The 14,570-nt window shown below is 38.0% G+C and overlaps 1 protein-coding gene across 1 annotated transcript in view; it reads left to right on the top strand.

The window, feature by feature from the left end:
- LAMA4 (laminin subunit alpha 4) overlaps window positions 1-14,570 on the top strand; it is a 152,575-nt gene that overhangs the window by 97,596 nt on the left and 40,409 nt on the right. The window contains 4 exon segments of the mRNA XM_013992761.2: window positions 4,245-4,393; window positions 7,743-7,884; window positions 8,490-8,586; window positions 13,707-13,823. Of these exon segments, the coding sequence (XP_013848215.2) occupies window positions 4,245-4,393; window positions 7,743-7,884; window positions 8,490-8,586; window positions 13,707-13,823 (505 nt within the window).

The following is a 14,570-nucleotide window of genomic DNA, read 5'->3' as shown; positions in this document are numbered from 1 at the left end:
AAAAGGAGGGGGGAAGAAAAGAACTGTGTGGTATGTGGCTAAAATCGTGATTACACCTACTACTTAGATGTATAATAGGCATACCAAACTTAACAAATTCTGAACAACACCCTCTTCCCTAGTCTCTCCTGATTTGAACAATCCAGTTGCTCAAATCAAAACTCTGGAATCCTTCTTGATTTCTACTTTCTCCTTGCTCCCATTTCAGCAAGGCCTGATGGCCCCATCTCCCTACTGAATTCTGATTTCTGACCACTACCTTCCTCTCTGCTGCTACTCTTGAGTATGAATATGAGTCCAAGTCTCCTCACCTCCAGTATGGACTGCTGAAAGAGCCTCCTACTGATTCATTTGCCTCCACTCTTGCCCCTCAGGATCCATTCTCTATGCAGCAGCAGAACAATCCTTTAAAAGCATAATCAGATGACATTATTTATCCCCCACAAAATGTCCAGTAATACTTATAGTAAAAAACAAGCTCGTGGGACATGGTCCACTAGGCCCTAAGTGACTTGACCCGGCCTACTGTCTGACCTCATGCTCCACTCTCTTCCTCTCTCTCTACACTCTAGCCTACTCCTGCCCATTACACTACAGCTCCTGTTTTTCAGACACACTATTCTTTGGGTTTTGTTTGTTTGTTTGTTTTTTGTCTTTTTGCCTTTTTCTAGGGCCACTCCCCGGCATATGGAGGTTCCCAGGCTAGGGGTTGAATCAGAGCTGCTCACTGGCCTACACCAGAGCCACAGCAACGCGGGATCCAAGCCGCGTCTGCAACCTACACCACAGCTCACGGCAACGCCGAATCCTTAACCCACTGAGCAAGGCCAGGGATCGAACCCGCAACCTCCTGGTGTCCAGTCAGATTCGTTAACCACTGCACCACGATGGGAACTCCCACACTATTCTTTGTTTTGCTTCAGGACTTTTGCACCTGCCATCCCCAGATTTTCAAATGGCCAATGCGAACATTCATTCCAAGTGGATCTCTTACCTTTAATCAATTTCCAAGCCATCCTATCTGTTCTAGTTTATTCAAAATCTTTTTTACTCCCTGAAGTTAGCTCGTTCACTTATTTGACCACTTGGGTATTACTGTATCTTCCCACTAGGTTATAAATTCCTTAAAAGTAGAGACTGTATTCACAGCTATGTGTTCTATCTCCTGAAAGAGTATCTGGCACATTATAGGCATACTATGAATGTTTGTTGAGTGAATTAATGAGTAAATGTAGGATATCCATAGTATTTTTCCTGTTTATACAATTTAAAACATTTTTTTCAAAGTATTGTTCCTCACGACTGGACCCCTAGCCTGGGAACCTCCATATGCCACAGGTATGGCCCTAAAAGAAGACAAAAAGCCAAAAATAAATAAATAAATAAAGTGGACTTTGATATTAATAGAGCCAAGAAAAAAAAACCAAAAACAAAGTATTGTTCCCTGGGTGACCAACAAAATGCCTACAAGCTTAATACTATCTCCACAAAAATAAAACTTATATGCTGGAAACTGTGCTATATTCTGGGAATACAAAAATAAATATAGGTCCTGCCTTCCAAGATTATGGAATATGATGGGTAGAATAATAATATAAAATCATTGCAGTCACGTGGCAGGTGGATAATTAAAATATGTGACAATACAACTCACCCTAGAAAGGCAAGCAATGGCTTCATAAAGGAAGTGATATCTGAGCCAAATATGGAAGGGTGAATAGAACTTTTCCAGGTGAATCAGACAGGCAATAAAGAGAATTTATTCCAGACAGATAAAATATGTAGAAAGGCCTGGGGCCAGAAAAAATATGGAGCATTAAAACAATAATCAGTCAAGTTTGGACCATGGGATGTAGTTGGGTGGGAAGTGGTAAGGAAAGATAAAATTGCTAAGAAGAAGAGTCAGATGAAGAATCCATGCATAGGAATTGGATTTCAAGCGAAGGAATTGGCTGATTTTGAGAAGGGAAATAACATGATCAGGTTTACTTTATAGAAGGTTCACCATTCCTGCACAGTGGTAGAGAATGTATCAGAAGATTAAAAGACTGGGCTCAGAGAGAGGACTTAGATCTTGCAGACAAGAAGGGGCTGAGTCTAGCCCTGAGGAACAGCAGCTTTGAAGGCTTCTGCATACCTAGAGCATAATGGGAGACTGGGAGAGAGCAGCATCACAGAAGCTGGGGAAAAAGAGGGTTTTAAGGCAGAGACAGTGATCAACTCTGTCACAAACCAGAGATAGACCCAGCAAGTACAGGAAAGTCTCAAATGGACCTGGTAATATGGGGTCTGACAGTGGGAACCTTGACAAGAACCATTTCTGTGGGGAGCACTTCATCAACACAAGAATCTGTAGGGAAGCTAGAGTCAAGGAATAAGTTTTGTTTATTTGTTTTTTAGTAGGAACTTGGGCATATTTGAGAAAAGCTGGTAGCTAAAGAGCAAGAAAGCAGAAAACAGAGCCACTGAGAAAACAAGGGAGCATAACCTGTAAAGAAAAAGAGCATTTTCCTCTTAAAATATGAGGAAGATATATGTATTGATATAGCTATAAGTATGTTATAGGGTTTGCTTGCAGGGAGAGCTAGTGAGTGGTGGAAAAGAGTTGGGAAAACTCTTCGTTGTCAGGTTGGAATCTCTGAGGGGCTCTCAATAAATGGCACCCCTGGAGTTCCTGTCATGGCTCAGTGGTTAACAAACCCGTCTAGTATCCATAAGGACGTGGCTTCAGTCCCTGGCCTCGCTCAATGAGTTAAGGGTCATCCATTGCCATGAGCTGTGGTGTAGGTCGAAGATGCTGCTCGGATCCTTTATTGCTATGACTGTGGTGTAGGCCAGCAGCTGCAGCTCTAATTCAACCCCTAGCCTGGGAACCTCCACATGCCGCAGGTGCAGCCCTAAAATGACAAAAGACCAAAATAAATAAATAAATGGCACCCCATTCAGTACCCAAGTTCTGAACAAGTTGAAAAATAAAAAGTAACTATGAAGACCAAGAATATCACCTTTATTTCTGGTGTAGTTAAATTGAGGGTATGGCTTTTTAAAAGATCTCTTAGCCAAGTGGGATGGCTGATACTCAATACCAGAATTAGGCAAATCTGCCCATCCAGACCAGCAACGCTGCAAGGTCACTGGAAGGAAGAGAAGAGGTGTATTCCCAGGACAACTTAGCTGTATGAAGAGGTATAGGAAAACTCAACTTTCTGCTGGCAGCTTGCTCCCAGGAGACAGAAGGATGGAGTTGAGCAGAGTCTCTACAGTTATCCCCCAAATTTACCAATCAGATAACGCACTCTGCCTCTCCAGGCAGATTAAGGAAATAGTGGAGAGATCTGGAATTTCATGAATTGAGCCCCCTTCATAGGGGAGGAAATATCACATTGGGAGCTTAAAGAAGTGTTCACCACTAACAGTTAGTTTGTCTTCTAAATTAAAAAGAAAAGAAAGACCTGCTAAGAATTGGATAGTGGTGGGGGAAAGAATAGTTCCTGGCTTGGGAATGGTGACAGTGTTTAGAATCACTGTGTTGGTGACTGAGAGAATAAACTCCTTTTCAGCATTGAGAGCCAGCAAAGTCTGGAAGTCATGGGTTTGTGGCAGCATCCTACGCATGGTGTTTAGCCAAGATCTTAGGTTTATGATTGAATTGGAAAGGTCACATCACAAGATGAGTTTCAGGGAGAGAGTAGTCAGCATAGGAAATGTAAGAAGAGATCGGGTAAGATGAGAATTGAATGATACCCATTAATTTAGTAACTTGGAAATCATTAAGTGAATTTCTGTGTTGGTGGAGTAGTGAGGTAAAAACCAGACTGGAGTAGATAAAAAGCTTGAGTTTTAAAATGATGAAATAGAAGCAGCATGCCTAAACCCTTTTTTTTTTTTTTTTTTTTCGGAGAAGGTCTATTTTGCTGTGAAGGGAATAAAGTAGGATAATAACATTAGGGAGAAGTGTGGACGATGGAGGGTTTGTTGTTTGTTTTTTGTTTTTGTTTTTTTTTAGCTTTCTTTTTGGATGGGAGATGGCAGAATATGTTTGAATGCTAGGGAAGCAATCAGTAGAGAAGGAGTTGAAGATGTAAATAGTAAATATCCATATATAGCATTTTAGACTCATGTAGATCTGGCCTAAACTTACTGAACTTCATAGTAAGGAGGAATAGAGATTATCTTTGGTGCTCCCTTGGAAGAATATTTTAAGTCTCTCTGAATTCATTTCTTTTTTAAAATATTTTCTTTAGAATGCATCAGGGATTTATGCTGAAATAGATGGAGCCAAAAATGAACTGCAAAGAAAACTATCCAACCTAAGCAACCTCAGTCATGATTTAGTCCAGGAAGCTGTTGACCATGCACAGAACCTTCAACAAGAGGCTGATGAATTGAGCAGGTAATATCCTGGTTTTAAAAATGTAGGCATCTGCATAGGCTGAATAACTTAATTTTATTCAATTCCACATGGCAGGGTTGCTGGGATACAGTGTTTGTAGGTTGGTTTTAGGGTTCAATTTGCTAGTTTGTTTATCTGTTTGTTGGCTGGCCAGTCTGATAGCCAGTTATTGTCTATTACAATTGCTCTGGAGAGACAGTTTTTTGATTTTTAAAAGATCTGTCAGATTTTAGATCTGTATTGTTGGAGTCAGGTACTATTCCACAGTGTTAATAGGATGATCTAACACATGTGAGTTAGGGACATAACTGCTGCACAGAATCTTATCAGGTAAATCAGAACCCTCTACATAGTCTAATTGTGCCATTGTCACATATTTATTCATAGACAGCATTAGCTTTCTACACCCAGGTGTAAAGGTGGTTGGAAGTTAGCAATGCAGTAGACCGTGGCCAATACTCTAGCCACTCCACAGTGCCCAGCAGGAGCTATTTGATTTCAACACCTATTAAGAGAAAATCAATTGATAATTTTCTTGCAGTATCTAGAAGAGAGTCATAACACTCATTTAATGTTAATTTGAAATGTACTAAAATATTGGACTTTGATTCATGAAGCTAAAAAAATAGATAAATATGAGATCATTATGGAAAAACATCACAAATCTGGCAGTTAGAAACAAGGATCAGTAAAGGTCATGAATAAAATAAGAATTAATATTCACTTCTGTTTAAAACTTAACTTACCTTTTTTTCCTGATCACCAAAGTTTTCAAATATCCTTCCCAATTTCTAAAAAATGAGGGAGCTGGAGTGGGAGTGGCGATGGAGAGACCAAGCGTTAAACCTTGGTGTGTGAGATGGTGTTATATCCAGTTCAGTGTCATGCTCCCAGGAAATGTGCTATTGATCAAGCCAATAAAATGGAGTTTGAAGAAAATACTGGTTTTAGTAGTAACAATATTGGTAGATTATTATTTTTGAGATTAATTCTATGACTCTCTTCATTGTTCTTTTGTCATTTAGTAACTACATCCCACTGAATAGCATCCCAACACAGACCTTCTCTAAATGCCACCCTGCAGCAAACAGTATTCTAGCTAGAACGTCTAAGGAAGTCATCCCTTGCTTTGCATGAGACATAATCAAAAATATCAGTCACCCTGAAGTCCCTTTTATGTTTATGATATTTCTGACTACATATATATTCGGGAAAACATCCAAATTTATAGATGTCTTCCCTTCAAAATGTGAGTATTCTCCAACATCCATCTAGTGTACCCATTGATCTACATATGCTTCAAACAAGGATAAACATAATTCATCAAGAAGCTTCCCTTTCAAAAGCACATTTTTATTTTGTATATTGATGTAGTACCTGTTTTATGTCTGGTAATGAAAACAAAGTAATAAAGGCTTTGTTTTAAGCTCTTTGAAATATCTGCTTATCACTCTAGCCAGCAAGATTTCTAAATATTAATAAATACTGGTAACATTTTATACCTTTTATCTCTTTCTTTTAAAACTTCCTTAGGTTTTACACTCTGTGCCATTTCTAAGAACAAGGGGTTGTGAGGAGATACAAGTAACAAGTATTTGGATCAGAATTATCACTGCAGAGCAGGGCTGCATTATGACTCTAATGGGCCATAAAAAAATTTTAATTATATGTCATGACTATATTAATATAAAGCTAATGTAATCACTATCGTTATCCTCATTTCTTCTTGTGATTAAAAAAAAATTAACATTGGAGTTCCCACTGTGGTGTAGCAGGTTATGGACCTGGTGTTATCTCTGTGGCATAGGTCACAGTTTAGGCTTGAATTCAGTCCCTAGCCCAGGAACCTCCATATGCCACATATGCAACTGAAAAGGGAAAAAAATTAACATGAAAGTGTATTTGTGGGCCCCTACTATGCCTGATGGATATCGGCTCTGCTGCAGAGGAACCAGAATGCTGATGAACTTGGACAAAAGAGAAAGGAGTTGCCGAGGAAATACAGAGGAAGTTTGAGCCTAAGCACCTGTACAGGGACTGAAACTGGATGGAGGAGGCTAGGAAGCACCTGGCTGAACTCCATAGGTCAGGGCAGTTTGAAGAGAGGAGGCACTGTGGGGTCTGCAGTGTCATATACTGCATCACAGAGTATCGTCTGAGAGGTTCCTAATGAATAAAATGATAATAGTCATCGGTGTCTGAAATTGGGAAAAAAACGAAGCTGATGGATTTAAGACTAATTAAAATTAAGACAAAGGATTGAGGATAAACTGCAAAAGGGAATGAGTTTATATTACAGAGGAAGAAGTGTTTGTTAGTTATATGAATTGTGTGGATAGATGCACAGTTTGAAATTTCCATTCAAGAAACAGTTTACATATAATGATAAACCCTGAGGTTTACTGGAGGACAGGCATGGTACCAAGCATTACATGTATCTCGTTCCTGTTGGATCCCACATCAATCCTCTAAGGCACATCGTGTTATCAGCCCCTATGTGAGGATGTACAGGGCATGATGGGTAACAGCAAATGTTAGAGGAACCCTACAGGGGCCAGAAGGGGACAAAGGCAGAGGACATGGTGTCAGGGCAGGGGTACTTGTGAGGTGGGGTGCTGTGCTCTTTGGGGGAGCAGCTAGGCCTCAGGGGTAAGACCAGCCTTGTCCATGCTTGTCCTGGGCAAGTGTTGCATCCTCTTTCAGAGCTTCAGCTACTTTTATGAAAAAGAAATAACAATGTCACCTTCATGGCTGTGGTAAGAATTATAGACTTAATATATAGAACAGGACTAGCCTAGTATCTGTACGTAGATGCTCAGTATGCCTTATTCCCCTTCTTAAATAAAAATATGATTCTTTATATAAAAGCAGGAAATAAGATTGAATAAGAGAGTGAAAACAAATAATACTTAACACCATGCTAAGGTTATATAAGCTCTGAGAGCCTTAGTTTCTCTGACAGGAAGGGAATAACAGTGCTGCTTAGGGTAAGTAATAGGTGGGGACGATTGTGGGTTCATTCCTCTGCCTGACACAACCATGTAAACAATCTTTTGCTTGAAGAGGTGCAGACGCTGTTTTTAAATCAGCATTTCCTTTCCCTGTGACTACTGCCAGGCAGGCAGCTGCCAAAAGCATAATGAAGTGAAATCTTTGGGGCACCAAAGGTTGAGGAATAAAAGAAAATGTGCTCCTAGGAAAGACAGCTGGGAAAAACCTTGCCCAGACATGTAACTTTAAATAACAGGAAGGAAGTACCTGTCGTCCCAGAATTGTTCAAATCAAGCCCTAAAAATGGCACTGTTTCCCAATGAGGTAAGGAAATAATGTCAGGTTTTTTCATTAACAGAAATTTGCACAGTTCGGATATGAATGGGCTGGTACAGAAGGCTCTGGATGCTTCAAATGTCTATGAAAATATTGCCAATTTTGTGAATGAAGCCGATGAAACGGCAGAACAGGCTTTGAACATCAGTGATAGAATTTATGATGTGAGTTTTATTCCCTTATTTTAACATTCATTTTTATGTTGCCTTTTCCCAACTTATGACTTTTCTGTTTCCTAATGTCATCTCTTGAGCTTCCAATGTAATAGAAAGAGTAGAAAGGGCAGGAGAGCTAAGAAAAGACCATTTTATTTATGTTATGAATGTTTCAGTAGTGCAAATTTAAGATGTATCATACTCCAGTCAGCAAATGCCAATTCTTTTGACAGCTTTTTTAAGCCAAAGTCCCTGCATAAAATATATTTGAGACTAGGATCTGCAGATAGAGAAGATGCTTTATGCATGCATTCAGATTTTTTTCAATTCAAAAGTTATTTATTCAGCAGCTTCTTCATGATAATCACTTTAGTGGTGCCTTGGCCAGGCACTACTCTAGGTTCACCGAATTTTCCTCAAAAACCATTTATCTTGAAAATGTCAAGGGTATTATTTTCTCATGTTCACATTTGACCTTGATTTTGAGCTGTGAAAATGAGCTATGAATTTTGCTTGGTGTTTAGCAGATAAACCATGTCATTTAAATCCTAGAACAATAAAAAGTTGATTTCTTCTGCTGCCATTCTTACTCTCTTCACCCAATTCCTTTGTAGGCTGTGAGTGGGATTGATACGCAAATCATTTACCATAAAGATGAGAGTGAGAACCTCCTCAATCAAGCCAGAGAGCTTCAAGCAAGGGCAGATTCCAGTAATATCTTCTCTTCCCTGTCTTCCTTCTGATTTATGGCTGCCTCCCGCCTTCACACAGTGTTTCTGTGTGTAAACAGGTTTCAAAATTGAGCATTAAGCAGGATTAAAGAATAAATTATATTTCATCCAAATAAAACATTAATAGTTCCTGCTCAGAGTCAAGGTATAAAAAAAAAAAGCAAGGATTAGATATTTTAAAGTAAATGGTGGTTTAAAAAAAAATTCCATGTAGTAAAATTACATGGAAAAATATTCATGCAAATCAAAAAGGCAAATTAATAGAAACTTCACTATAAATACCAGTTTTCAGAGTTCCCTTCGTGGCGCAGTGGTTAACAAATCCGACTGGGAACCATGAGCTTGCGGGTTCAATCCCTGCCCTTGCTCAGTGGGTTAGGGATCTGGCGTTGCCGTGAGCTGTGGCATAGGTTGCAGACGCGGCTTGGATCCCGCGTTGCTGTGGCTCTGGCATAGGCTGGCAGCTACAGCTCCGATTAGACCCCTAGCCTGGGAACCTCCATATGCCGGGGGAGTGGCCCAAGAAATGGCAAAAAGACAAAACAAAAAACAAAAACAGTTTTCAAGGAGACAGTACCATAAAATACACTCAACACTAGAATATATTGCACAAATTTAACCTTTCTTAAACAGTTCAGAAGGCCCTGTAAATTTTTATCATGAAGGGATTGGTCAGCACTGTGAGAGTCAGGAGGACAGGGTACCACAAAGCCATCTGGCTTTTTGCATTTTGTTATAGTTCGTGTTCTACACATTTGCTGTATTTAGGACAAGCCTAATGACCATATGGAAAGAAGCACTTCCAAAGGCTGGTGTCTGCATCTGCTAAGTCAAGCACATGGAAGAGTAGGAGAGGGAGGAAAAAGTAAAAGTGAAATCATTTTAGTTAATTTTGAATCTTATAAGTTACTCTTAAATACAGTTGAACTAAGGAGTTCCTGTTGTGGCACAGCGGAAACAAATCCAACTAGTATCCCTAGGATGCAGGTTCAATCCTTGGCCTCGCTCAGTGGGTTGGGGAGCCAGTGTTATGGTGAGCTGTGGTGTAGTTTGCTCGGATCCCATGTTGCTATGACTGTGGCATAAGCCAAAACAATTAAACTAAGAATTTTACTAAACAGTACTCATCTCTGAGGTCATTAGCTCATCTATAAGGATATTCAACCATTGACTAATGAGGTTGGAAATCCATTATGTATCTAACCTCTACCACCTAAAAACAAAGACCAAATTTGAAACTAAAAATTTCACATGATTTTTATCAAAGCAATTAATCTTGTCTGTGCATTTTCTCTCTTTTAAAGGTAGAGCCACTATACAGAGAAAACAAATGCATTTGTTTTTCATATGCAGACTATTTAACCATTTAAAAAGCTGTTTATTCATTCTAATTAATTTATTATACAAGCCTAGTCTTAAACATGCTCTTTAGAAAAGAATTCAAATACTAGCAATAGGGGAATTCCTGGTGGCCTAGCAGGTTAAAGATCTGGTGTCACTGCTGTGGCCCAGGTTACTGCTGAGACACAGGTTCAGTCCCTCGCCTGGGAACTTCCACATGCTGCAGGCATGGCCAAAAAAAAAAAAAGAATATTAGCAGTAAAGAATTAGAATATTAATATTAAAATATTTTTAAGTAAATGTTGCCATATCTATGTATTGCTTTTGTTTGTGAAGACCATAATATGTGGGTCTTCATGTTATGATGATGTAAATATTTTATTCTCCTCGATAATTTGCAAAGTATTTTCTCAAGCCTGTCATTATTAAGTTATTGAACCTCATGAAAGAAATTTTTCTGTTCTAATAATGATATCTCTTCAAAGTTCCATATTGTATATGCAGATTAATCTCTCTGCTTTGATCTCTGAATATTTTGCCGATATGATCACCTACTTCATGATCTTATTTGGTTAAATCCCTTAATATATTTATTTGCAAAAAGGACCTGATGGGAAGTTAGAACTGAGTGGATCAGAATTTGCCTCACTTTAAACAATGCACATGTTTGTAATATAAATTCAGATTTTCAAATTGAACTGTATTCATCTATTGAGTTACATTATAATTTCAGATTACTGTTAATTCTGTGTTTAAGTAATCAGTAGTCTTTATTTACCAGATTTCCTTTTCTTCATTATCTATATAAAACTTAGCAATCTATAATAAGTCAAGGAAGCTACTATTTTAAAAAGTCTTCTACTCAGTTCATTTGTAAAAAGAAAAATGTTTATGTAAGACAGTAAGTTCCAAATAGGACAGACTTTATATGAAGCATTTTGTCTTATAAACATCCAGCCCAAAATAGATTTTCTTTCTCCTATTTTTATCAAAAACTCCAAATATAGTTGATATATTCTTTGTGTGATATGTCAGCCAGTGTTTTTTTGCAGTAACAAGACCCAAGAGGAAGGGCTGAATAGATTGCTTATATACAGTATTCAAAACCTGAAACTGAAAGAGAGAGAGAGGGTCCAAAACAACTACAAAGTATGTTTAAGACTCTCCTTGAATTCTGGGAAATTACTGGCGCTGCCCGGAGGAAACAAGAAGTGCTTGTACTTTGGTTACATTGTACTCAGTACATCGACAGAATCAACTAAGCATCACACATTATATACCCATTACACACATGTATGGGGAAAAGGGTAGCTGAGCAATATAAAAAGCACACTGATACTATGTAATAGAAAAGAGTCAGTATCCCAAGGGAGGCTATATATATCTGCAAATCCATTGGAGAGAAAAGAAGAATGGGAAATGAAGATATTATCTTTATGTTTGTCAAGAAACATCCATTTTCTGGTGCTTTGGAAGTAGACAAAGCACAAAACAGAAATTCTTGGGAAGGTTTATCCTTCTGTTCCAATGATAAGATATTACATCATGACTTGTTTGGTTTTGTGCCAAGATAACTTCAGTTATGGTCTTTCCTACAAGCATACTTTAAAGAATATTTTGTAAGAAAAAGACTGATTATCAGAGTTCCCATTGTGGCTCAGCAGAAACAAACCCAACTAGTATCCATGAGGATGTAGGTTCGATCCCTGGCTTCTCTCAATAGGTTGAATACCTGGCATTACCATGAGCTGTGGTGTAGGTTGCAGACATGGCTTGGATTTGGCACTGCTGTGGCTGTAGTGTAAGCCAGCAGCTGCAGATCCAATTCGACCCCTAGCCTGGGAACTTGCATATGCCATACCTGCGGCCCTAAAGGAAAAAAAAGTAATTATCAAAACTGATACAAGAACAAGCAGAAAACCTAATAGAACTGTATTACATATGTATATTACATATGTACATATTACATATGTTTAAGAAATCTAATCAGGAATTAAGCCCTCCCACAAAGAAATCTCAAGGCTCATGTGGCTTCACCAGCAAATTCTCCAAAACATTTAAAGATGAAATAACACTGTTCACATATAAATTTTCCAGAAATAGAAAAGGAGGAAATATTCTTTTTCTGTGAAGCCAACAAAACTTAGATACCAGAACCTAAGAATATTATAAACAAAGAAAAATATAAGCCAAATTCTCTCATAAACAGAGATGTGAAAACTCCAATTAGATATTAGCCAATCAAATCTAACATACATAGAAATGGTAATACATGACCAAGTTAGGTTTATCCCAGGATTTCAATGGTATTTTAACTTTAAAACAGTAATAGCAATTCATCATATTTTTAGAATATAAGAGAAATTCATTTGTTTATCTCACAACATGAAGGAAGATCATTTAATGTAATGTATTACCTACTCATATTTTTAAAAAAAACTCAGTAAACTAGGAATAGAAGGAAACTTCCATAGTCTAATAAAGAATAATAAAATAATACTCAGCAAACATAATCACAATGAAATATTGAAAGCATTCCCACTAATATTGGAAATAAGACAAGGATGCTCCATGTTATCAATTCAGTGTGTAAATGTCCAGTTTAATTCTATGTAAAACAATTAGAAATTAACTTTTTTTCTTCTGAAACTTAACTCTTTAAAATAAACCATTTGAAATAAAGTAAAATGCCTAGGAATAAATCTGATGAAAGATGCTAAGATCTTTACGCATAAAACCATAAACCATGCTAAGATCTTTACACATAAAACCATAAAACTATTAATAAAACCATAACTCTTATATGGAGAGCAAAATAAGAGTTTAGATCTAAGCAAGAATAAATACAAACTGTATTCATTAGGTGGAAGACTTAGATTTGTAAAAACAATTTCTGCCAAAATTTGTCTGTTGATTCAGTATAATCTCAAAATATCAGAACTATACATACATATATAGGATGTTTCTAAAATTTCTTTGGGAAAGGGGGTGGGTAGGCAAGAACAGCCAGCATAATCTTGAGAATTTTTAAAAAGCTGGAAGACTTAAACTACCCCATGTCAAGATTTACTGCTTTACAGAAATTCAGACAAGAGATACAAAAGATATTTAAAAATACAATACTATATAATTTCTTTTGAATAAAGCTTAAAAACAGACACAACGAAGACAGAGATGGGATTCAGAGTAGTGATCACCTTGGGTAGTCATGGAGGTCCCAGTCTAAGGGATTAATAATGCTGTTTTCTTCACCTGGGCACTTGGTTGTATTTCGTGTTCAGTTTGTGAAAATTCATCAAGCTGGACCTTATAATTGTGTGTGCTTTTTTACATCTAGAATGTTATGTGCCAATTAAAATTTTGTTTTAAAAATAAAAAGAATTATTCTTAGGTAACCAATCATCACCATAAATATAGATAAATCTTTTCAGCTCTTTATCAGTTGTGTTGCTGAGTTTTATTAGTCACAGCAGTGCTGTATTTTTCAAGCAAAGAAATTAGCCATCATCTCTACACCCGTTATGAAGTTACATTATGGCGTCCTAAATCACTCCCAAACAGTGTTACAAGTTTTCTGCAGTCCTTTAACTCTTAATTGAAATCACTTTTCAGAATTGACATTCTGTGTTCATATCGCATTCAGAATATTGCAGATGACTCATGGTACAAATCAGAATTTTCCTTGTTGGAGTAGAGATTTTTTTCTCTTCCCCTGGCGTTTTGACCCTGCTTGTACTTTTTTCCACTTCTTCTTCACAGGCAACGATGAGGCAGTGGCTGATACCAGCAGGCGTGTGGGTGGCGCCCTAGCAAGGAAGAGCGCCCTCAAAAACAGACTAAATGATGCCATTAAGAGACTACAAGCTACAGAGAGAGGTGAGGATCTCAAACACAACTTAAGCTTCATCTGTTCATTCACTGATATTAAGATAAATGTTTGAGAAAACAGGTGATTCCTTGCTTATTGGTCTTTTTTAAAATAAGTATTTTCTGAAGACAAAAGAAACTGTGTTTAACACACACACACACATACACACACACACACACACACAAAGTCTTGGAAAATAATAAAAGCTGCAGTCAGATTACCTGGAGCTGACAATTAAATTTGAACATATTTTCCTCCAGTCTTGTGTGTGTGCATATATGTACATACACACATGTCAGTGGGACCATGCTTTTATACTTTTTGGTAACCTACTTTCTTGTGAACAACCTTTTTCATTAACACATACGCTCTAATTTGGTTGTTGGGTTTCTCTGGCCCTAGCAATAAACAGCTGCCCCCTGTTACATGCCATGTCTTTCATACAATGCAAGCAGGGAGGCCAGCAAGCCTGGGACAGAAACGAAGCAGTCTGGACTACCACAGAATCTTAGAAAGAGGTGACTGGAAACAGACTATGCCTTTCCTGGCCTTGTGTAAGTGAAAACAATACTGCTGGCTGCAGTATTTCACTACACGGAGCATATCCAGTCACAGTACTACAGGACACCAAAGCCCTGGCCAGGAGGGTGTCATCCATTGAGAAACCCTGTCTTTGGCATCATCAGAGCCACCACATGCTAAGCACTGAGCTGTTTTTTACAAACATGATCTCATGTGGGGAAGGATTGCCATTA

Source organism: Sus scrofa, chromosome 1, assembly GCF_000003025.6.
Source record: "Sus scrofa isolate TJ Tabasco breed Duroc chromosome 1, Sscrofa11.1, whole genome shotgun sequence".
Lineage (NCBI taxonomy): Eukaryota > Metazoa > Chordata > Mammalia > Artiodactyla > Suidae > Sus > Sus scrofa.
The sequence above is the reverse complement of the archived record's forward strand: the minus strand, read 5'-3'. Positions and strand labels throughout refer to the sequence as shown.